The 24,366-nt window shown below is 36.7% G+C and overlaps 3 protein-coding genes across 5 annotated transcripts; 1 reads left to right on the top strand and 2 right to left on the bottom strand.

Moving 5' to 3' along the window:
- Window positions 1-1,208: 1,208 nt before the first annotated feature.
- LOC110879374 (disease resistance protein SUMM2) lies at window positions 1,209-9,594 on the top strand. 3 transcript variants are annotated; one of them, XM_022127822.2, is made up of 6 exons: window positions 1,209-4,271; window positions 5,078-5,785; window positions 6,868-7,593; window positions 8,005-8,586; window positions 8,954-9,006; window positions 9,158-9,594. In XM_022127822.2, exons 1-4 carry the CDS (start codon window positions 1,422-1,424, stop codon window positions 8,494-8,496), a joined length of 4,776 nt encoding a protein of 1,591 aa, XP_021983514.1. In that variant the 5' UTR covers window positions 1,209-1,421; the 3' UTR covers window positions 8,497-8,586; window positions 8,954-9,006; window positions 9,158-9,594. The 3 variants fall into 3 exon arrangements, with proteins under 3 accessions (XP_021983514.1, XP_035833687.1, XP_021983515.1); XM_035977794.1 differs by having other exon boundaries at window positions 9,144-9,594; XM_022127823.2 differs by lacking the exon at window positions 8,954-9,006.
- A 2,223-nt stretch (window positions 9,595-11,817) lies between these two features.
- On the bottom strand, window positions 11,818-15,222 carry LOC110879375 (TVP38/TMEM64 family membrane protein slr0305). The gene is made up of 7 exons (XM_022127824.2): window positions 14,646-15,222; window positions 13,382-13,434; window positions 12,872-12,964; window positions 12,557-12,780; window positions 12,331-12,397; window positions 12,103-12,213; window positions 11,818-12,021 (listed from the first exon to the last, which is right to left on the bottom strand). The coding sequence occupies exons 1-7, from the start codon at window positions 15,109-15,111 to the stop codon at window positions 11,998-12,000; spliced, it is 1,038 nt and encodes a 345-aa protein (XP_021983516.1). The 5' UTR covers window positions 15,112-15,222; the 3' UTR covers window positions 11,818-11,997.
- A 3,159-nt stretch (window positions 15,223-18,381) lies between these two features.
- Window positions 18,382-20,854, bottom strand: LOC110879376. The gene is made up of 4 exons (XM_022127825.2): window positions 20,705-20,854; window positions 20,588-20,641; window positions 19,447-19,498; window positions 18,382-18,840 (listed from the first exon to the last, which is right to left on the bottom strand). The coding sequence occupies exons 1-4, from the start codon at window positions 20,779-20,781 to the stop codon at window positions 18,664-18,666; spliced, it is 360 nt and encodes a 119-aa protein (XP_021983517.1). The 5' UTR covers window positions 20,782-20,854; the 3' UTR covers window positions 18,382-18,663.
- Between the last annotated feature and the right edge of the window lie 3,512 nt (window positions 20,855-24,366).

Below are 24,366 nucleotides of genomic sequence, written 5' to 3'. Positions count from 1 at the left end.
ATCACCGTTCAGATCTGATTCCAACAAGATCTATTTATGTTCAGGAGAAAGGAAGAAGTGATAGGTGGTGGTGGTTAGGGGAGAGAGAGAGCTGGAGAAGAGGGATGAGTTTTAGAGAGAGAGAGATGGCATTAAGGGACTGTTTGTTTACCTCTTAATGAGGCTTTTAATGGTTCACCACTTAATGGTTCAGACTGTTTGTATCACGAGCAGATGTCTGAATGATTCAGACATTTGTCTCTGAATGGTTAAGATTTATACAAAGTCTGAATGGTTAAGACCTCTAATCTGAATTGGTCAGACATTTGCCTCTGAACGGTTAAGCATTATATAGGCTCTTAAAGGTTCAGACCTCTTACTGGTTCAGCACTTAATGGTTCAGACCTCTTACTGGTTCAGCACTTAACCATTCAGATGTTGCCAAACAGCCTCTAAGATTATTGTATATATTTTATAAGTTTTTAATTTTCTTTTTTGTTTTATTTATAAAATATTTTAATTAGATTGGTAAAAAGACCAAAGTGCCCTTATATACATAAACCTAAGTGAAAATTTTAACCTTGTTAGTGCTAAAGGATGAAAGATGTAACGAGTTTCCAAATAAAGGATTGTGACTGTAATGATTGAAGTTAAAGGTCATCCATTGCAATTCGATACAAACATAAAGAACGAAAAGTGTAATTTACCCTAAAAATTAATTATAAAGCATATTTATTTAATAAAATATTAGTTTTGGTTGTAAATGAGAGTGAAAAAATGAATTGAGTTGAGTTAGGTTGGGTTGGGTTGTGTAAGTGAAAAAGAGATAAAATAGTTTTTTAATGAAAGATTGGGTTAATTTGGGTTAAGTTGTAAGGCCACACGGGGTGGTTCACTAGTGATGGGTTCTAGTGATGGGAGCACCCAATCAAATCATGCCATGTCAGCACCCAATATTCTAGTGATAGTGATAGAAATGTAGTGGGGGTGGTATCACTAGTGATGGGGATTCCAATGTACAAGTATTAATGCACAATGTACAAGTCATACCCTATCAAAACTCAAAAGTTTAACGCGTGATACATGTAACGCGTTACATTTATAACGCGTGGTGGGACTAGTGGCGGCGGTGTACCGTTTCAAGTTCAACGCGTGATGAAGGCCATCACGTTACCGCCCCGGGTGCTCTAAAAGTGGATAGTCTGAAGGGTCCATGTTGCATTTGGTACATATGTGCGGATGAAAACCATGAATATTAGTGCAAAAAGTCAACTGTCAATAGGACGCAACTTCTCAATAATGCAGCTTGGTTAACGATAACTCTTCAGTTGTTTAATGCAAATTGATTACTCTTGAGTTGTTTATCCTCCAAATCTCTGGTTGACTTTTGCTTTGCCAGTCTCTCCATTTCAATTTCAACTGAAGAACAACCGGTGAAGGAAATGAGCACTGTAGATATTGCAGTTTCAGTAATCGCAAAGCTGCTTGAATACACAGCTCGTCCGATTATTCAGCCATTTGGTTATATTCTCCATCACAATAGGAACATTAACGGTTTACAAACTCAGATTTCGCATCTGGAGAACACTCAATTTGAGGTCCAACAACAAGTGGATGTAGCCCAACGCAACGGAGAAATTGTACTACCTACTGTACAAGCATGGCTTGCTAAAGCAAACAGTTTAGCAACAGAATCCGATAAGTTCTTGAGTAATCAGGTTGTTACAAATCACAACTGCATCAGTGGATCATGCCCCAACTTGAAGTTGATTTACAAAATCAGTAGAGAAGCCAAGAAGAAATCAATTGCGGTTAATCAGGTGGTAGAGGGTGGAAAGTTTGATCGTGTTTCGCACCCTGCTCGTTTACCTCCCATATGGCCTAGTAATGATGGTGCGTTTATAGGAGAATTGGATGGTTTTGAGTCGAGAAAAGCGCAATTGCGGTTGATGATGGAGGCGTTGGGAGATGATAGTGTCAACATTATTGGTGTGTATGGGATGGGTGGGATAGGGAAGACTACCTTTGTGGAGGAAGTTGCCAAACAAGCATATGCACGCCAACTGTTCGATGAAATGGTTATGGTGGTGGTTTCGCATAAACCTAACTTGAGAAAGCTTCAAGGTGATCTTGCGGAGATGTTGGAACTGAATTTGAAGGAGGAGGGTGAGGTACTGAGGACTGTTCGGTTACGAGAGAGGTTGAATCAAGTTAAGAGGATATTGATTATATTGGATGATTTATGGATGCCATTTGATCTGAGGACAATTGGTATACCGCAGGGTAATCTTCATAAAGGGTGCAAGATTATCTTGACATCGAGAAGTTTAGATGTATGTAATGCTATGAGCACTCAGAGAAATTTCCATATGGATGTGTTATCGCAAGTGGAATCTTGGAATTTGTTCAAGAAAATGGCGGGTGATACTGTTGAGTCATCGGATCTTAATCCTATAGCTACTAAGGTTGCTAAGAGATGCTCAGGATTGCCTCTTGCAATTGTAACAGTTGCTCGTGCTTTAAGACATAGGAGCAAATATGCTTGGCGTGACGCACTTCGTCAGTTGAAGAGTTCTACGTCTAATGATGTCAAAGGAGTGTATGCCAATGTCTTTGCTTCCTTAGAGTTAAGCTTTAACTTTTTAAAAGATGAAGAAACAAAAGCTTGTTTCTTGCTCTGTAGCTTGTTTAAAGAAGACCTTGATATTTCCGTCGAGTTTTTGGTGAGATATGGAATAGGTTTGAGATTATTCCAAGATGTTCATACTTTAGAAGAAGCAAGAGACAGAGTGCATACAATTGTTGAGAATCTCAAAGCTTGTTGTTTATTATTAGATAGTGACGTGGAAGACTGTTTTCGGATGCATGATGTTACTCGAGACTTTCTACTCTCTGTAGCTTGCAGGGGTCTCTACATATTCTTGGAGAAGATGATTCCTGAATATCTAGAGTCATCTAATGAAAACAAGCTTGGTAATTATTATGCAATCTCAATGGTGTTGAATAATCTTGAAGAATTTCCCATTGGCATAGAGTGTCCGAAGCTGCAGTTGTGGCGGTTAGAAGGTTCTACCGGGCAGGTGGAATTTTCAGGTAACAAAAATTACTTTGATGGGATGAAAGAGCTCAAAGTTGTAATCATGCATCACGTATCTATCCCATTTATCCCGTCATCGTTTCTTACAGTAAGGAAACTTGTAACTTTATGCCTTGAGCACTGCAAGTTAGGAGATTTGTCACATATCAAAGAGCTAAAACACCTAGAAATTCTTAGCTTAATTCATTCAGATATCGAAAAATTACCAAAGGAAATTAGAGAACTCTCACGCTTAAGGCTTTTAGATTTGTCAGATTGTACGAATCTGACAGTAATCCCATTCGGTGTGTTCTCCAATTTGTCTAACTTGGAATGCTTGTACATGATGAATAGTTTCCGCCAGTGGGGAGTTCACGGTCAAAGTAGTCAAAATCAAGCAACCCTTGATGAACTGAAGAACTTATCTCACTTGACAACCTTCGAGACGCATATCCCAGATGTCAATCTATTTCCCAAAGATTTACTATTTCGGAACTTGGTGAGATTCAAATTATTTATAGGGATGGATATTAGCCAGGTAATAAATTACTCATACCCGAAAACCTTAAGACTCACACTGCATCAAGGTCTTAGTTTACACGGCGGAATCTATAAGTTGTTAAAATCGGCTCAACATTTAATCTTGGACTACTCAATTATTGATTACTTAGAAGATTTAAACAGCATTGTGTATGACTTGAGGAAAGGTTTCAAACACTTGAGATGTTTGGAGGTCTATGGTTATACCGGGGTTGAATCTTTGATTGACACCAAAATCTTTCCTGTTTTGGAGAACTTAAAGGTTGTTTCTGCTGCTGATCTTAGAATGATATGTTATGACCATCTCCCAGATCAATCGTTTTGTGAGCTTCGTGAATTGATGCTGAGTATTTTACCGGAATTAACTTGTTTGTGGGTGGATCCTATGGGAAACGTATGCTTACGTAATCTAAGAACTATATATGTATCTGATTGCCACAAACTTAAAGACCTTGTTTCACAATCCACAGCCAGAGATCTTTCAGAGCTTCAAAGACTCTATGTTTCCTCATGTGAAGATCTCAAAGTAATATTATTTAAAGATGCGGGTGATTCATCTAGTCGGATTGTGCTATCAAAGCTGAAGTCTATAAAGCTTGAGTTTTTGCCTAGTCTTTCGAGTTTCTGCCCCGAAGCAGCTACTAATTTAGTACAAGAAGCCCTTTTCAATTCAAAGGTAACAGTTCCCTTTCTGCCTCATGTATACAAGTGGGTCGATTTTGGTGGAGTTTTATCTCAAATGTAGGCTGTAATCGAGCCGAGCCAGGCTAGGCTCAAGCTCGAACTTAAACGAGCCAGCTCGGCTCGGCTTGATTATTTTTTCGAGCTGAAAGGTCGAGCTCAAGCTTGGCCAACCAGCTCGAGCCCAATAGAGCTGGCTCGTTATTATTTTTTTTAATAATTTTTTACAAATATTGGTAACATTAAAAAAAAAAAATTAACACGCATTTCTTAGAAAAACCTACATATTTATACACACACATAGAATCGAGCCACGAGCCGAGCACTCTGGCTCGAGCTCGGCTCGGCTCGAAAACAAAACGAGCTTTTTTTGAGCTTTTGTCTAGCGAGTTTCGAGAGAGCCTCGAGTCGTGAACTTTTTGAACACCACTACAGTCAGATGGGTCAAATAAATACCCATTATTTAAAAAGGGAAATGGGTCAATCAGGCTTAAAGTTGTCTAAAATTATATTATAAAGAATACAACCTCCTAAATCATTTTTATTTAAAGATACAGACTATTACTGCAATCATATTTTTTAAGCAAATTTTCTGTAATCACAATTACACAAATTATTTAAAAAGTACAGAAATTTAGCAAAGATTGTTTCTGGTCAATCCAACCTGAAGGCTGAACTATAGTTGAGATGACCTGCATTGACCCGTTACCCAACCCTCCAGACCAACCCATCTTGTGACCTCTAACTGAACAGGGAACACAATTTTATTTTATTTTTTTGTGATGGTGTCGATATTTGCAGGTTGACTTTCCTTCCCTGGAAGAGCTGACTCTTCGTGAACTACATTCTGTCAATGAAATTTGGCCCCGCCAGTTTTCTACTGCAAACTTCCGCAGCCTTAGGATCCTGATTATTTTTGGCTGTGAAAACCTAGTACTTGTATTTCCATCATATATCCAGAAAATGTTGCAAAATCTTGAAATTCTTTACATAGAATGGTGTGATTCTGTAGAAGAGGTTTGTGGACTTGACGAACACGATATCCACAACGAAAATGATGCAAGTTTAGCAACTTTACCTTGTGTTAGAGACCTCATTTTGGGGAAGTTGCCGCTACTAAAACATCTTTGGTGGAACAAAGATATTAATCCTCATGCATATACAAGCTTACAGAATTTGAATTCTCTGCATCTCTATGAATGTGATGGTTTAATCCATCTTTTCTCATTTTGTGCAATGAAGAGTCTCGTTCAACTACAAGAATTGAAGGTACGTTCATGTAAGATGATGAAAACAGTATTTGCTAACGAAGGAGATGATGGTATTATTGTTCTGTCAGAATTACGTTACGTTAGTCTTGAAGATCTTCCAGAACTTTCAAGTTTTTGCAAAGGGAGTAGTAGTTTACACTTTCCATCATTGGATATGATTGAAATCAAAAGTTGCCCTAAAATGAAAGCATTTGTTGCTTCTGATGTGCGTCAGGAGGAGAACCTCTTCAATGAAAAGGTATGGTTCATATTATATTCCCAAAGTACAAAATAAATTGAAACTGTATCTATTTAAGGGTGTCCTAGAAAAATTAAAATTTATTTATTTGTTATATTTACTGGGCATTTGTTGTCCACATTTAACTTTCAGCAGAGTCACACATACATAGGATATAGATATGGAAAAATGATTAAGAATCAGGGCATTTGATGCATGCTTATAAGTGAAAATGGTTTCTCCTATTTTTGAAATATTTAGAAGAGTAAAATGCCATTATTGTCCCTGAAGTTTGGTCAGTGTTGCGACTTTTGTCCAAAGGTGTTTTTCCGCATCTGGATCCAAAAGGTTTGAAATCTTCCCATTTTCACCGGCTCGTTAACTCCATCCATTTTTCTTCGTTAAGTCAGGGGTATTTCCGTCTTTTTTGTTAACTTAAAGGGCAAATTTTCAGGGGTATTTCCGTCTTTTTACATAAAGTGAAAATGACCAAATTGCCCTTTAAGTTAACAAAAAAAGACGGAAATACCCCTGACTTAACGAAGAAAAATGGATGGAGTTAACGAGCCGGTGAAAATGGCAAGATTTCAAACCTTTTAGATCCAGATATGGAAAAACGAACCTTTGGACGAAAGTCGCAACACTGGCCAAACCTCAGGGACGAAAATGGCATTTTACTTTTTACAATATGATTAAGACAGATGAATCTTACATACCAAAATAATTTCATATAGAATAAGTAACTTCAACATGAACCTTTCCAAAAGAAGACATAACTTACTTTATATTTCAAAAAGACAAGTGTTTTAATTTTTATGAAATAAGGGAGCATATAACAAATTTGTGCAGGAAATGACACATAGATAAAATATTTACTGTTCTTTCAGACCTTTGCCGATGGCATGTTTCAACTATCTTGCATGCTTATGATCTCAACCATATTAACTACATCCTTTTATTATATTTTAACCCAATAATATGACCAATTGTCAATTTAAGACTAGAACGAGAGGAAAAACAATTTGATGAAAATAATTGTATTAAAATTCATTGAAAATAATGTAATAATATACTCTCTAATATCAATCGATGGACTTTTGTAGGTTGCATTGCCTAATTTGCAAGCATTATACCTAGATGGATTGAGTAGCATGATTGGCATATGGCACACCGAACTTCCAGATAAGAGTTTTAATGAACTTCAAGTCTTGAAAGTTATCAACTGTGATCAACTATTAGATCTTGGACCAATCAACATGCTTCCTCGATTGCAAATAATTGAAGAAATTCATATTATTAATTGTGCTTCACTTGAACAACTCTTTGCCATTAAACACACACAAACTCACCAGAATTTGGCTTCTGTTTCACTAATCAAACTGGTTGATTTAGTTTTACGAAATCTACCAAATTTGAGACAAATATGGTGGGATAGAAGTAAGACTCCAACCGAAACTAGTAGGTTTCAGAGACTTGCTTCTGTTGAAGTTGCAAGTTGTGAACTTCTTGATTGCATCTTCCCAGTGTGGGTAGCTAGAGGTGTACCCCGGCTCCAGAAACTGAAAGTAGAATCATGTACGTTGGTGAAAGCGATTGTGGAATATAACGGAAGACAATCAGAACCAGATGACATAATTCTCCCTCAAGTATGTAGTATCGAGCTTGAGAATCTACCAAATTTGGTCCACTTTTGTACTAGGATGTCTGAATTAAGGTGGCTATCTCTGAAAGAACTAAGAATCATGAATTGTTCTAAAATGGGGTCCTTTGTTTCAACTTCAAGCTTGGAAAATGACTCAAACTCCATTAAAGTGTTCTTTGTTGAAAAGGTATTATACATCTTCTGAATCAAAAGGTTTTTGATCTGAGACACTTGTCCAATTCTTTTTTTAAATTTTAACAAGTAATTGGTGCTAAATACAAAAGTTATATTATTTCAGTAATAATCCACTTTTTTTTTTAATAAAATGATTAGGAGGTCTTGTATAAAGAAACCTAATTGGGTGGATCTTGGTCATGATCCATCTATTTAGATTAGTTGGGTCAATATGGTGATCCATTTACGCTCCTATTTTGACCCATTTGACCCGTTTCCTTTTCAGGTATTTTTGAAATTGACCCGTTAGCGCTTAAATTCATATTTGTGATGCTATTTGCTAGCCTCTGTTTTGTGTAATTTATGTTGGATTTTGTTTGCATAGTCTATGAAACTTACTTAACAAATGAAACCTGCAAAACAGGTTGTTTTTCCGAGCTTGGAGAAACTGCGAATCGACAACCTTGAGTGCGTGAATACCTTATGGCATACAGACACTATGGCTGAAGCATTTAGTCAACTCAGTATCCTAGAGGTGAGAAACTGCAACAATTTGGTAAAACTTATCCCCTCAAGTTTACTCCCAAGGCTGCAGAATCTGGAAGAGTTACATGTAAATCAATGTTGTTTGCTCGAGATGATTCTAGAAGAAAATTCTATTGAAAAAGTCATGTTTCCTAAAGTTCACACTGTTCGACTAATAAAACTACCAAAAGTCGCATGTTTTATCTCTGGGAATCGGAGTTTTGAATGGCCAAATCTGGAAAGATTAGTGATAGAGGACTGCCCAACCATGAAAATGTTCTCTTTGGTGGGCCAGATTGTTCCTAAGCTAAACGCGATTGAGGTAGGCTATGGTTTACAAGTGTGGAATGGCGATTTAGACAGCACTATTCAACATTTATTCGTGAGTTGAGGCACGTGATCTTGATACATTAATAGTAGAATGTTGCCATAATCCTGCATATTGGCTGGGACTATATTCTTCTGGAAGAATCACACAGAGGTATAAATACAAAACTCTCTATTAACTTTTCTATGCATATGATTTTATGAGTTATTGCATATATCAATATATTAAGGTGTTTCTTTAGCATACAATAAAAAATGGGGCTTAGACCTTATGTATACTAGTTCCATTTGTTTTTCCTTCATGTGTTTATTAATCTCCCATTCCCAAAATTAGCTGGCCTGGACCCGCAAACCTAATCTATTGTTGAAAATATATGGTAACAAAATACTACATCAGTGGTTAAGATGATATAGTTGGCGTCATTAGAAGATACGCGCTATTTTAAGTCATGATCCTTCAACATGACTATTTTGGTTAGAATATTACAAATTGAGTATACTATGTCTACTTGTAATCACAGGAAAGCACAACATAGGCAGGGCTTAGAAAATCTCATGGTGAAAGATTAAAATGGTAATTTATTCAAAAATTCTCAAAGATTATTTAAGCACACATTGATTTTTGTTTTATCATGAAATGATTCGAAAATCATATATTCTTTGTTATGACTACTTGTTTAGCCATAAACAAAAATCTGGATTTTTAATTAGGTTTTCAATGACAGTCACGCGATGGCAAAGATAAAGGTGTGCATCACACAGAGGCAATTGCTGTTGATGATCCTTGAGTTTTCCCACAAAACCAGATCCCAAGTTAGAAGGGGCCACTTCTCATACCTCCAAACAAAAAAAAAAAAAAAAACAACCAATGAGGGGATGGGGTACTTTTACAAAACACCATTATATACGTTTGTACCCAGTTTCTAACAAAAAAACTGGGTTCTGTTTGTCGCTCCACAAATTATGTTTCACTTCAAATAGCACAAGGCTAAGATTAATGTGTTGCTCACATAACCAGTGTTGTAAGAATCGCCAGGCGCTAGTCTGCTGGTGGGGTACCGACTAGCAATTAATTAGGATTAATATGATTGGGATTTAATTTGTAATTTTCAGTTTTATACGTATATACACACATATTTTTAAGTAGACATGTTTTAACACCTTCTTCAACCTATATTTTGAAGTAGATGGGATTAATTGCCGGAATTTACAGGTTTGGCCGGAATCACTAGACTGCCAATGATTTTTGGCCAATTAGGACCGGATTTGACCATGGTTGACCACCTATCGATTAATTGGCCGATTAGATTAAAATAACTTGGTGAATCTCTGACTAGTGATTTTTACAACAATACACATGACATTGATCTTGACCGCCTTTAGGCCCTATCAACATGAATATAGTAAGTGCACAAATTTGGAGCATATAGTAAGTGCACAAATTTGGAGCATTAAACAACTTATATATGGAATCCAGTAACACTTTTATTTGAAAGCTTGCTGGGTCCGTTTTCTCCTTATCATATGAATAGATGTGACATATAAGTTTGATAAAGATACTCACATGGTGGATAAAAGCAGACTATTTATTAAACGAATTACCATTGAACTATCATATTCTTATGTTTCTGGGTCCATGGTGTACAAACAAGCACCAAGATTGAACCTCTATTATAGATAGGTTGAAGGAGGAACTTGGTGAAAAGTCATTTTGTGCAAGTCTTGATGCAAACCAATTCATATTCTCTTAGAAATGATTTCCATTATTTTCTTTGATGCTTTAGGTGATTTTTTTTACTTGCTTAGATTTGTGTTTGGATATTTTTAAAATGACTAAATTAAGTTAAAGAAGGCAACTTCAAGATTCAATTAAAAAAAATCTCTCATGGCTACCTCACTCAATAGAAAAAACTTGCTTTGCTGGAGGGTTAACGGAGTTCCCGAACTCTCTTGTGCTTCCGTTCATGATTAACACAAAAATGACTTGTTATAACCTAATGTTGCTTTTATAACACATATGAACCCACTAACACATGCCAATTAAGGCTTAAAAGTGTACAAGTAGTCATACACACATCATAAAGTACAAAATGACTTGTTAGAACCAAATGTTGCTTTGTGCAACTTAAATTAACCCGCTAACAAATGACAAGACCCATTAAGGTCTGAAAGTGAACATGTAGTCATACACATGTATCATAAAGTCCAAAATGATTTGTTATAATGTATCCAAAACTAACCCACTAACACATGGTAAGACCCATACGATGCCAAAATAAAAAGTTGGTAATGTTATTGTGTGCAACTTAAATTAACCCGCTAACAAATGGCAAGACCCATTAAGGCTTGAAAGTGAACATGTACACATGTATCATAAGACCCAAAATGACTTGTTATAATGTATCCGAAACTAACCTACTAACACATGGTAAAGCCCATCGATGCCAAAATCAAAGGTTGTATCTTCAAAACCCATCGCCAACCATCGATGTCGGTGATTTTTAGGTCACTATAGAAGAACCCAATCGAATTTTACCTTCTTGGATGGCTTTAAAATATTCTTATATTTATCTTCCGTCAGCCAATCCTAGAAAAAAAGCATCAGACATAATATAGAACTATCCCTTGATGGCAAATGATTAAAAACATGATTTGGTTGTTGTCAAGATGAAGCCAATGGAGATACATGAACTAGGACAATGTGTTAATGAAATCGATAATAATTTAGATAAAGATCAATTCTATTCTTTCAAATCAACAAAAACAAACCGTCTTGTAGAAGTGAATGAGAAGATCAAGCATGTTTGTCTTGTGATAAGTGAAGTCATTAAAGTCGAATTGATGACAATGAGGATGTTAGCAACAAGAGAAATAACTTGAAGGCGCATCGAATCTGACGACTAGCGTATTTGGGACTCAACATTGCCAATGTACTTGGTGGTGTTGCATATTTGTAGCACATATTGTAATTTTGTTTTTGTAATGATTTATTGTGTCATTTGTAAAAGGTCTGGAGCAATGCGGCGTTGTAATAATTAATAAATAATCCTAAGAACTAATAATACGAAACACTTGCAAGTTGCAACTCACATATGCTGTTGGTTTTTCGTTTTTGGTTAGATGTCAGAAGAGAACTTGCAACTGGTGCACCACAACAGGCACCTGTCTACGCGCAATCAGGACTGGTTGCTAGTTATGACCAGTACCTTACTACACAACTTGGTGTTGATGAGCACACACCAACACCTTATGCAGCTGATGGTAACATGGTATATGGCCCTTAACGTTGGACCGTCAGCTTCTTATTCTCAACCATATTTAATACAACCGGGGTATGACCAATCACTTGGTTATCAAAATATCCCAATCCGGCAAAAATCCCTTATGGGATCAGAAAAGTGTGCTTAAAATGATATCAATGATATAAAGGGGGTTCAAATTTACAGTTGCTTCAACAAGTGACCTTTTAGAATTACACACAGCTGATTCTGATAAGTGATAGCCATGGATACTGTAAGTCGAAGCTTTTAAACTATGCCAGAATAAGAAAGAGTATCCATATGCCTTATTCGATGTCTTTCATGGCATCCTGCAAGCAGAAATAATTAGTGAAAATAAAATGATAACCTACAGAATCCAGTTGGTGAGTGTTCATAACCGAATGTCTAACCTTGGCCAACCGTGTGACATAGGTTGCAGCCAGGGCTGTTGCCAGTAATCCCGCACCCAAAGTCAGTAGCTGATTAGTCCCCCCTGCTAAACCTAATCCTGATTCTTCTTGCTACAAAAAATAAAAACAAAAAAAAAATAAAATTAATAAGCATAAAAAGTAGGAGAAAGGAAGGGTTCAATCGACGTTTAGTTTTTCCATTTAAATTATGTGTAAAATAAAACTCACAATGATTGCTCGACCAAATGCACCAGCGCTAACATAAGCCCATGTTCCAGGTAGCATCCCCAACCAACTGCATACAACCATAGGTAATTATATTTTTTTATATCTAATTTTATAAATATAATTCATGTATCCGCAACATAAGTAAATGGAACGTTGCGCACTGCATATAACATGTAGAAGCCAAAAAATACATACATATAAAATTATCAGTAATGCAAAGGCTAACCTTCCTAAGACGTATGGAACAAACTTGACTGATGTAAGTCCATATAAGTAATTTCCAAGAGAAAACGGGAGTAACGGGCTCAAACGGAGAAGTGTGACAACTCTAAAACCATTTTCTCCAATTGCTTTATCAATTGCAAGAAATTTCTTGTTCCCTTCAACCATTTTAAGTATCCGGTCGCGCGCAAAATATCTAGCAATTAAAAATGCAACGCTTGCTGCTACCTGAAACAGATGCAAAATAAGTAGCAGTTATTAATTTGTCTACAGTAGTTAGTACACCATGGTTATGTGAACATCTTGTTTAGTGACTTACAGTCCCACTTATAGAAACAAGTATTGTGCCTGTAAACGATCCAAACAGAAGACCAGCTGACATTGTCAACGGGATTGCTGGTATTGCAAGCACCTACAAAAAACAGTTATTTGCATCAGTATCCTATTATGTCGACGAATAAGCCAATTAGATGTGGCAAAATGGGCAGGGTCAATTGGGTTGGGCGAACTTAAACGGGTCTGTCAGGTTGAGTTGAGTTGCGCTAAACACCTTTTGTTCAAAAAACTCTTTGTTGTTAAAAATATAGTGTGATAAATAATTAAAAATAGATTTTAAAGAAACTTATTTAGGTGGTATTTATGCATTATATATAAACTTTTCCCTACATTCGACCCGTTTAGCCTGTACAGTCCAATTAACCGGTGTCCTTTAAAGCTAACTTCATTAATTAATACCAACGGGCCCGTTAGTAACTAAACATAAGTACATAACCCATTGGGTCAAACTGGCACCTCTACATATCAGGCCCATTAAAGAGATAAAACTTACTTCCAGGCCAGCATAAACTGCAACAAAAAGAGCGTATCCAGCAGGGCCATATCCTGTGCACATAAAAAAATTTTGAGGATAGAAGAAATATCAAGTTCAGTTGGCAGCTTGCTAAACAAGTTATTTTTGAGATTCCCATAAATAACTTCTTCAGTGACAATCTTTATACAATAAAATCTGACAGAATACTGGCCTCTTGTTTAAACTCAAAAGTTACAGGTTCATGGTTCAAGTACAGCATTAACACTAACATTAACCTCAAGAAGGGCTGCATTGATAACAAGTCAAAAGTGGTATATACGATTACCAAAGCGGCTATTAAATAACGATCCAATTATCATTTTCAAAGCACTTTAGTAGGTTTTAAAAACTTTTAAGCTCCAGTGCTGGGTTTTAAAAAGCGTGCCTGAGGTACGCCTAGGCACGAGGCGCACTAAGGCGCAGGCCTAAGCGCCTCAGGGCACCTGAGGCGCGCTTTTTCCACAAAGCGCAAGAAAAGCGCATTTTTTTGGGTTTTTTGAGGTCTGAGGCGCGCTTATGTATTTTGGGTGTTTTTATGCATGAAAGTGTTGGACAATAGGTTTTTTGGCTTGTACATGTAGGTAAAATCATATATAAACCTCGGTTATAACTATATTTTCGACAAGGGATGCTAAAAACCTATGGGATTAATATAAAAATTTATATAATCTTTTTGCGCCTCGGGTACAAAAAGCCCACCGCTTTTGCGCTTTGCACTGCATTTTTAGACCTCGTCGCTTTTGTGCGCCTCTCGCTTTTTAAAACCAAGCTCCAGTGACTTTAAAACTGTATATTACTGTTGTGCATTTGTTATCATTGATGCCTCTTCACAATAGGTCACATTTGACAAAAGAAGGTATGATCAAGTATACATATCAATGTGAGCAAGGGCGGATCTTAGAAGGCTTGTGCCCGGGCCACGGCCCTGGCACGTTTTTCGGCCAGAAGTGCTAATTTTCACGGTTCGATCGAAATTTTTTATATCTACTATGTTCGGCACAGGCATGTTTTTAGTGCCCGTGGCTTTCGGCCCTGGGACGTTCAACGGGCAAGATCCGCCACTGAATGTGAGTTCTATTCTATGACCTGTAAAACATTAAGTCAGTAAATACTGATGGGACTCATGATTTGGTGAGCTGAACCTAACTTGTAACCATAGCTCAAACCCTAACAAAACACCCTACTTGGCTAAATCACCAAAACCACATAAAAAACAAAAACAGTATAATAATAATAATAATACCTTCAATGAAGCTAGAAAACTGAATCAAGAAAGCATTAATCTGGTCTCTATAAACATACCCAACAGCACCAAACCCACCAACAACACCCACAAGCAACAAACCAGCCAAGATGGTCCCTTTAATAGCATTCTGCTTCTGCTCATCTTCATCCTCATCATCCCCACCACCACCACTATCATCATCATTATTATTATTCAAGTTCAAGAGCCTCCTGATGCTGCTCTGAGGCGGTGGGGCGTTGGTTTGTAAAGTTCGTTGCTGTTTCTTGGTTTCTTTGAGCGAAGAACGAGGAGAGTTAAAGAAATGAAAGCGTTTATTCAAGGGTCTAAAAGTAAGAAAGGAAAAAGATGAAGATGATGATGAAGGTGAAGGTGAAGTGGAGTGTGAGAAATTGAAAGTGGGTCTGGTTAAAGAGTGTTGGAAAGATGAAGAGAGGCAGGGTGGCCGCCTCGAAAGGATGCGCATTTTGGTGGTGTGATTTGAGTTGAGTTGTGAATTTGATGGATTATTCTTCAGGATAAGAAGAATGGAGAAGATGAGAGGTGTGTTCTTCCTCTTATTTTTATACGGTTTCTAAGTGTGACAACAATTTTATTTCTTTCCTTAATTTAGGATTTACAATATACACGTGGCAACTATAAAAACCTTAAAACTATTACTTATTTTCCGATAATAATAATTCTTATCCATGTTAATAACATGATTAATGATATTTCTAACTTTTAATTCTGTTGTTAGTAACAAGCACAATTGTTTAGTGAAAAAGTAACTCTATTTGCCACTAATGAACAATTTAGCACCTTACTTATTTTTGTTTTAGCCAAAACTCGAAAGTTGTGGATTGTTTTCACACGACATAAATGAAAGTTAGAAGCATATGAAGTTACTTCTTCGTTTAACTGCAATTGACAACAAAAGTGAAAGTTAAAAGTGTCATTAGTCACATTATGAGTATGGATTATTATCTATTAATGGGTTATGGTTTGGATTATTTAAACCAAATTTACCTTTAAACCTGATATGTCTAAAATAAGAAATGAATGTGTTTTTATTTTTATTGCTTATTATATTGGTTTTATCAATATAATTACGATAATTTTTTTTGTTGGTTTTGACTCTAAATAAAAGCTCCCTTTAATTATATTATACTATAAATAATAACTAGGGTTTTAATAAGTTCACACTTCGCAGCAAGCAAAAAAATTTTCGCATTCTTTAGCGTGATGTGACGTTATTCTGATCAGTATATAGATACCGTTTTTGTTTTTCACAGTATCATTATAGAATGAAAGGTAATTAAATGGAAGTATGATAATATTATAAAAGTTTAAGGATAAAAATATAAGTTGGTTATAAAAAAAAATACACTCCAAGTAAAGTATAGGAGGTAGAACAAAAGTTTTAAACCAAAAGAAGACAAAACAACAAATGTTAGAAATTGTTGAAAAAACAGACTCATGTTAAGCAAAATGGCTAGTGTAAGTTAGGGGGTGTTTGTTTTTTCTTCAAACATCTTCAAGGGGGCTGATGTCTGCAGGCGCGCAGACGTTACCCTTGAAGACTGTTTGATTTTTTTTCAAACAGATCTGAACTCAGCTTTTTTCATCTTAAAAAATAAGCTATGGACCCCTTTCTTAAAACATCTTCACACCTCCCTCTTCTCCTCCCTCAAACATCAGCCCCTCCCACCGCCGCTCCTCCTCCTTCTCCGACATCCCTCTTCTCCTCCGGCGACCTACCTCCTCCTCCGGCGACCTCCCTCTTCTCCTCCGGTGACCTACCTCCTCCGGCGACCTACCTCTTCTCCGACCTCCCTCCTCCTCCGGCGACCTCCTTCCTCCTCCGGTGACCAGCTCCTTCTCCGACCTCCCTCTTCTCCTCCACTGGATCGAAGCTGAATGTGAATGTTTCGTCTTTGTTTGATGCGCTTCAGACCGTTATCAACTTATAAAAACAAACAGTCTTATATTTTCAGCTTGCAGATCTTCAGACCACATCTTCAGTTGCAGACATAAAAACAGATGAAATCAGCTTGCAGACAATTTATGTCTGCAAAAACAAACAGCACCTTAGATGTGTGGCACCAATAGGGTGGTGGTCCATTGGTAAAAGTAAAATCTTTAAAACACCTAAATTGGAAAGAGGAAAGTCTTAGATTCAAGTCTCACAGACGACAGGTATTAAAGAAATTAGCCGTTAAAAAAAAGTTAGATGTGTGGCACTATTAAACTTCTTTACTTTTATATGTAGATAACTAGTAGATGCCCCGCCTACATTGCGGGGCGATGGCCGAACAATTCTCAATCAATTAAAAAAAGACTACTATAATTTTGCTATGGAAAAAAACGATGATAAGACCGTAATTTTGGGCTCAGGGCAAAATTGTAATTTTTCAGGACTAATGAGCCAGTGTTAGGCAGCTACTTGACACGAAAAAAAATTAAATCGAGTAAACCAATTAAAACAAAAAACCTTTATAGTTTTGCTAAAAAACTAAAACGATGGGAGAAACGTAATTTTTAACTGAGGGCGAAATCATAATTTTAATTCAGGGATAAAATCGTAAATTAAATGGACCAATAGGGGAGTACCAGGAAGCTGCCAGCATGACTGTAATTTTACACTGGGGGCAAAATTGTAATTTCCCCAGGAAAAAAAACGATGGACAAAATGTAAATTTAAGTTGAGGGCAAAATCGTAACTTCGCTGTGAGAAAAAAAACTAATGGCAAAACTATAAATTTATACGGGGCAAATTTGTAATTTTGAACCGAGGGAAAAATCGAAATTTTTAGCTGGGAGCAAAAGCGCGAATTTATTTTTAAGTGGGGGTAAAAACATAATTTTGAGCTGATGGCAAAATCGTATTTTTAAGGGAAAAAACTAATGCCAAAACTGTAAATTGAAACGGGGCAAAATCGTAATTTTGAACCGGGGGCAAAATCAAAATATTTAACTGGGAGCAAAAGCGCAAATTTATTTTTAAATGGAGGTAAAAACATATTTTTGAACTGATGGCAAAATCGTAATTTTAAATTGGATAAAATAGTGAATTTGTTGGGCCAATATGGGAGGAGTGTCAGGCAGCTACCTGGAACTATTCCCCTCGCCGCCCCTTTCCTCCAACCAATGGCGACAACTATTGCTGCCGACGACCTTTGTGTTTGTTGTAGTTGAAAATTAGAAGGCTTTCGAGATTTTCGTGTTTTTTATTATTATGGTAGCTAAATTCAGCATAACACTTTTAAATCATTTATAACTTAATTTGTTTTTTAGTGTTAGATTTCATATTTGTTTGTGATTCTTTGTAACTAATAAAGCTAGTACTTAAACGCATAACAAGAAGAGAAGAAACATTTGATATTTTGATTGTAGTCAAGAATTATTATGAATATGCTTTCTAATTCCTTCAGTAAATTGGGAGGATATTCCAACTCAAATTGAAAGAATATGCTATTTAAATTTTCTCAACCACTTATTTTTTTAAATTACAAATAAGCTGAAATTAAAATCAAAGGAATTTTAAAACTAATTAAACTTAAATATAAAATTGTAAATTATATTTCTGTTTCACATAATTTACCCTTGAGTAAACATCAACAAATAGTTGAAAATCATATAATAAACATAACTCTCCTTTATATACATCTATAGTTTTGTGTTTATGTATAATTACAAGTTATTTAATAAATATAACAATCCTATAGAGATATTAATGAACTAACAAAACATTCCATCACTTTCAACATGATATGGCTCGTTAAAGGGAATGTGTATAAAACAGATATTGTTGTCTAACCAACATCAACTCATTCATTTGAGACACAAGCATTCGTGCCTGTTACATGCGACTAGATAACTACAAACTACTTAACCACTTGTTCAAACTTCAAACACATAGTAAATGAGTCTTTTTGGCTGTGCATTATACGAGGCCCGAAACATGCTCAAAAAAGTGTCCATACATTCCCATTTCATTCAAAAAGTACCATCCTAGATGCACATTGTAATCAACAATTTATGGCCTTTGGTATGAAACCTGATTGACCTTGAAATGATTTGACTGCATGTTCTTCATAGAAAACATCACTTGGTGAAGTTGATTGTTGAGATCGTCAACTTTTTGTAGTGATCGAGATGAAAGCTGATCTGGTCGCTCAAGAACTTCAATGGTTCGGCGTGCTGCAAGGTTCACCTGTTTGTAAAACAGAACCGTTACTTCAAGTTTGTTTTACTTGGATTGTTAAAAATATGCAGTAGAAACGTAATATGCATATGGCTTCATGAGAATTTAGGGTATAGCTTCATGTGACTAGGGTTAATTTTTCTTATTTATCTTTCTTGAAATTTGATAAACACACACACATATATATCAACAATGCATGACAATATCTTTGAGTTCGTAAAATTCATAAATATATGGAAAATTTAAAAAAGAACACATTATACAAAGTCAAAGAAAGTAAACGCATCATAAAAACTTTCAAAGTGATGACATTCACTCATCCAGATGCATGCCTTCAACAAGGTTTTAGCCACTGGATGCATTTCAACAAAAGCAAGTAAAATACATACAGCAAACTAAATGCAAGCAAAAATAAAACAATAATAATAATAATAATAATAATAATAATAATAATAATAATAATAATAATAATTCAACAATACCGGATGCCTTAATGAGTTTGATTAAGTTCAAACTACACCTCAAAAGCTCAAATAGAAGTTAACTCAGATCAATTAAGGAAAAAAACAAGAACTACACATGAGCTAAACTGTATTAATGGAAAGACAATCATACCGATTCAGAAACCATTGTGAACAAAGCTTTCCCAAGAGGCACAATGCAAAACCTTCAGAAAAAAAGAAAAAGAAAATTCAACTTCAGCAATTATCATGACTGTCTTTCACTTTTTTATTAACAAACACAATCACTAAACTTCCAAAACCTAAAGAACAAAAAAAAAAAAAAAAAAAAAAAAAAAAAAACTTAATCTTGTTTACAAACACCAAAAGTTAGTAACATCCATATTCAAAATTCTACAAATATGTTCACTTCACCCACATTTATCAACCAAGTAGCTTGGTTTTATAAAACAGAAGATGCACCAAGGCATTTAAGTCCCTAAAGCCAAGGCACAAGGTAGGGTTGGCAATAGATATCTGTATAAGACACGATTAAACCTGTTTACTGAAAAAATACACTACTTGGTTTTTTTTTTCTTTCAAAAATAAATATAATTAGGAGGCTACGATCTATCATTTCTTCTCCTTGGTACATAAAACATACAACTGTGTTATAGACATGATATATAAAGTAGTTAAACAAGTTGTATTCATGTTTAATACTTATGTTATTCGCGTCGTTAGAGACCTGTTAAAACTGATAAGACACGATTTGCCAGCGCTAGCGCAAGGTGAGAGATCTCTTTACATATCCACCTTCCTCATCAGGTAAGACATTCATAATCCCTTCATCCTTTTGGTTGCTTTACTTTTTTTTTTTCGTAACATCATTCAAACAATTCGATATAATTTTCTTGATCAGTTTTTTTTTTCAAATCGAAAGATGTAGCCAAATTCATTATGTATAAAATTCATACAATCTAATACATCGAGATTGAAGGAAAACGGGCAACAATTCCTGGCTGTAATTTTTTACCACTTGTACTCAATTTCTTCTTCAGAAATTGAACAATTCTAATCAATTTAAGATTTAAAAAAATGCTTTATCCCTTCTAAAAAATGCAGAACAAGTGCATATTTGAATTTTATAAGAAAAATTGATATGAATTACCACTTCCAAAACCAAATAATAAATGGTTATAGCACACACTAATCACTATATAATCAAACCCAATTTTAAAACCCTAAATTTCTTCGATTTCTGTAATAAAAATTAGGGCTTTTGTTCAGCATCAAGAAAGGGGAAAAGAAATTACATTCCACGGCCATAGGCTAGGGCAACTTCCGAAGGTTCAATCCAGTCATCATATCTGCAATACAATTAGGGGAATTATAGCGACTGTAATAATCGTACAAATGAAGAAGATACATACACGTAACCGTAGCGTTTGTCAAACAAAAAGCGTTTTGATGATTTTTTGGAGACTTTAGAGCTCGATTGAACTTGCATGCTTCTTCGAAAAGTAATCTGGATATGATGAAATTTGAGGGATAAATGCTCGGGACCTAGGGGGTGTTTAGCTTTTTTTTTTTATTATTTTTTTTTTTACAAAATAAGTTTAAGAGTAAACTTTCGTTTTACTCCCTGTGATTTGTTCACTTTAACGGTTTTGCCCTAAACCTTTCAAAATAGTCATTTTACTCCCTGATCTATAAAGCTTTTCTCTCTTTTACTCCCCGCCCCTAACTCCATTCAATTCAACTGTTAAATCTTGGTCACATGCCCCTCACATGAGGGGCATTTTAGTCTTTTCCCACTTAAACTTATTAATTTCCCTTTTTAATTTTCACACACTTTCTCTCTCTCTCTCTCTGCACCATTCCCCACACCTTCATCATCCCTAATTCTCAAAAAGATTACATGTAATATGTTTGACCTTAAAGTCAAACTACAAAGTTCAAGCTTCAAATGTGTAGTTACGTTGCGTAGCAGATGCCGGGCCACATAGGGATGACAACATATACAACAAACCTTTGATGTGCTCTAATTTTACTAGCAATTTTAAGGGCAATTTCCATTGGAATCAAGTTGTTGGCACCTAAGAAACATAATCAAATATCAAAAAGTGTGATTAACAAAACTTGAAGTGGAGTTACGTTAAAAAAATGTTCTTTACCCAATTCTTTGTATGAACTCCAATGAAAGGATCATCTACCAAAACTAACCCTAACTTTTATCATCAAAATCCCCAAATATAAAAAAGAAAACACAAGAACGTAGAGAGGGAGAGAGAGAGAGAGAGACGAATTAGATGACGTTAAGGTTCCGGCGGTAGACCACCATCCATGGCAGAGTCTCGGTGGTTAGCGGCGGCGGTCCTGGCTGGTGCTGGATGACGGTGAAGGTTTCAGACCTCGATTAGATGACGTTAAGGTTCCGTCGAAAGCTTCAGACCTTGATTAGATGACAGTCTCATTAGGGTTCCGCCCTTACATTTAGATCAATGTTGTAGTGGTGGGGGTTGGGTGGTTTCAGTGGTCGTAGGAGGTGTTTGTGGCCGTAGTAGGTGGCTATAGTGGCAAGGGAAAGGGGAGGGTGGTAGTTGTAGGATGTGGATTCCGGTGAGCGGCTGCTGGAAGTGAGGGTTATGGTGGTGGTGGTGGTGGTGGTGACCGGTGATGGGTGGTGGTGGTTGGTGATGGAGAAGAGATAGATAGATATATAGATAGATAGAGAGAGAGAGAGAGAGAGAGAGAGAAGAGAGAGGAGAAAGGGTGTTTTAATGACTTTCTGTGTATATATATAATAGAGATATTTTTATAATTAAATTACCAAAATGCCCTTACTTTTATCTAAAAATTACAAAAATGTCTTTATCTAAAAATTACAAAAATGTCTTTCTAGTTAACAAAGGATTTGGATGGAGTTAGACCCGTGGAGCAAATTAGAGAAAAACTAGTAACATCAGGGAGTAAAATGGCTATTTTGAAAGATTTGGGGCAAAACTGTAACAACCCGCACTATCGTGCGTTGTTACCACTTGTTATACTCGTTACGCCTAGCACCAGAAATTCGGATCATAACGTAACTATATCAGATACATCGCTATATCGAAGTATAATCGAATGATTACGCATATTCTACCACTATTACAAAGCTATTTTCTCAAGCAATTAACGCTAACAAGGACTTTCGGGTGAGTACCATGCCTCCAGCCGTCGCGACAATGATGGCAATACGAGCAAGTAGTACCCCGTTAATCATTGTGGCACATCACACGAACGCACTCGAAGGCACGCGTAACTCGATCATCGCACCGAATATTGAGTATATAGATACGTATATATGACTCTTTTGTGATTAATTATAATAAATAAATAAATAAATGAATAATGATCTAAATATATGGAAATGTGGACCAAAACTATCGCAACGCACCAAAAACGAGGATCGGGAAGCCTCCAGACGGATGGACCAGTCGAACGGCTGGGCCAGCCGATCGGACAGGCTGGCCGATCAAACGGGCCGTCCGATCCAGGCCAACCTGCCCTCCTTTCCTTCCTCCTTGCCTATAAATACCCCTCATTCACCTCAAACACACTTGTTGTCACTGTTACTGCTCGACCAGAAGTTCCAACCCCTTTATCTCTCGATTTCTCGCGATTCTTGTAAGTTTTCAACTCAAATCTTGTACTTCTTTGATCTATATGCATTCCTCCACCTTTCTATCTTTCATGTTCCAACTTTTAACCATGAAATCAATGGATTTGGAGTGTTCTAGAGTGATGTCATCATGAAGTTCTTATGAACTTCAAGTGTTGGCCTCATTCCACCAAGAACAACTCAGATCTAAGGGATTTCCACAAGAATAACAGCATTTTCACATCAGATCTACACATAATCATGAATAAAAGGACTGAAGGATGGTTTTCCAACTTTCTTTCAATTCTCTTACTCACAAAGTACTCAAAAACTGTGGAATCGGAGCTTATACCGACCTTCTACTCATTTATAGTGTCGTGTTGGTCAAAGATCTGATTCCTAACGATGAGACGACCAATTTCGGGTTAAACAAGGAAAAACCACCAAGAATGGCCAGTTCTGGTGGAACGGGGTGATTCACGGCCGCTAGAACAAGTCGGAATTGATGGGATTTCAGTTGTTCAACACGTCACAACAACGTCCCGACCAAAACCGCCGAAAAACATGCAAAAATTGTCGAAAACAGCTGGACGGGCCGGTCGATCGAACAGCCCAGCCGATCGGACAGGCTAGCCGATCAGACAGGCTGGCCGATCGGACAGCCCCACCGATCGGACAGGCTAGCCGATCGGACAGGCTGGCCGATCGGACAGCCCCACCGATCGGACAGGCTAGCCGATCGGACACGCTGGCCGATCGGACAGCCCAACCGATCGGGCAGTCCATCCGATCGAACAGCCTATTCGATCGAACAGCCCATCCGAATGGGCCAACCCTTGATCTAATTTTCATTCGCTTTCGCGTATTCCGTTATCATTTAACGCGCCATCAAACACTCATGTGATCAGTCTATAATCAGAGCATTCTCGGACATAATCCCGCCAATCCAAACCAAATACGCACTGTGAGTATACTTGACCCTTTTTATCGCATTTTGGGTGTAACATACGTTCCTTATAAATCGAACTTATCTAACGTATCAAACAAATAATCAAATCAGTCAAATCATCACTTGCGAATAACTGTTTGCATAGATATACGTGATGCTAGTTGCATATGTGCTAGGACTTATACTCGTGACGTCCCACCACGACTAGTATAGTACTATTGCGCCCGACGGGGTCTAGTTATGCCATCGAAGAATCGAGCATCGAGGACTTAGCTGGTAGTATCAGTTTCGTGAGTATATATGTCGTGTAATACGTTTATGCATGTGGGAATTCGCAACACTTTTAATCTATTATACTATTACATATCAAACCTGTATACTCGCCAATACTTTTGTATTGACAATATTTTAACGTATGTTGCAGGTTTAGTTGAAGTCTTCATCAAATCAAGCTAGGAAGTCTAGAAACTCACCTAAAACCTAGGTTGTCGGATTTGAATTGT

The sequence above is a fragment of the Helianthus annuus genome, chromosome 9 (genome assembly GCF_002127325.2).
Source record: "Helianthus annuus cultivar XRQ/B chromosome 9, HanXRQr2.0-SUNRISE, whole genome shotgun sequence".
Classification (NCBI taxonomy): domain Eukaryota; kingdom Viridiplantae; phylum Streptophyta; class Magnoliopsida; order Asterales; family Asteraceae; genus Helianthus; species Helianthus annuus.
The sequence above is the reverse complement of the archived record's forward strand: the minus strand, read 5'-3'. Positions and strand labels throughout refer to the sequence as shown.

Excerpts from the sequence above, each read along its gene's own strand:
- LOC110879374 (XM_022127823.2), top strand. The coding sequence starts at position 1,422 with ATGAGCACTGTAGATATTGCAGTTTCAGTAATCGCAAAGCTGCTTGAA. Across the intron at positions 5,786-6,867 it reads AGAACCTCTTCAATGAAAAG|GTTGCATTGCCTAATTTGCA; the intron begins GTATGGTTCATA and ends GGACTTTTGTAG. Across the intron at positions 7,594-8,004 it reads AAGTGTTCTTTGTTGAAAAG|GTTGTTTTTCCGAGCTTGGA; the intron begins GTATTATACATC and ends CCTGCAAAACAG.
- LOC110879375 (XM_022127824.2), bottom strand. The coding sequence starts at position 15,111 with ATGCGCATCCTTTCGAGGCGGCCACCCTGCCTCTCTTCATCTTTCCAA. Across the intron at positions 13,435-14,645 it reads GTTTTCTAGCTTCATTGAAG|GATATGGCCCTGCTGGATAC; the intron begins GTATTATTATTA and ends TTATGTGCACAG. Across the intron at positions 12,781-12,871 it reads TTGTTTCTATAAGTGGGACT|GTAGCAGCAAGCGTTGCATT; the intron begins GTAAGTCACTAA and ends CATCTGTTTCAG.
- LOC110879376 (XM_022127825.2), bottom strand. The coding sequence starts at position 20,781 with ATGCAAGTTCAATCGAGCTCTAAAGTCTCCAAAAAATCATCAAAACGC. Across the intron at positions 19,499-20,587 it reads CTAGCCTATGGCCGTGGAAT|GTTTTGCATTGTGCCTCTTG; the intron begins GTAATTTCTTTT and ends TTTTTTCTGAAG. Across the intron at positions 18,841-19,446 it reads TCACAATGGTTTCTGAATCG|GTGAACCTTGCAGCACGCCG; the intron begins GTATGATTGTCT and ends TTTTACAAACAG.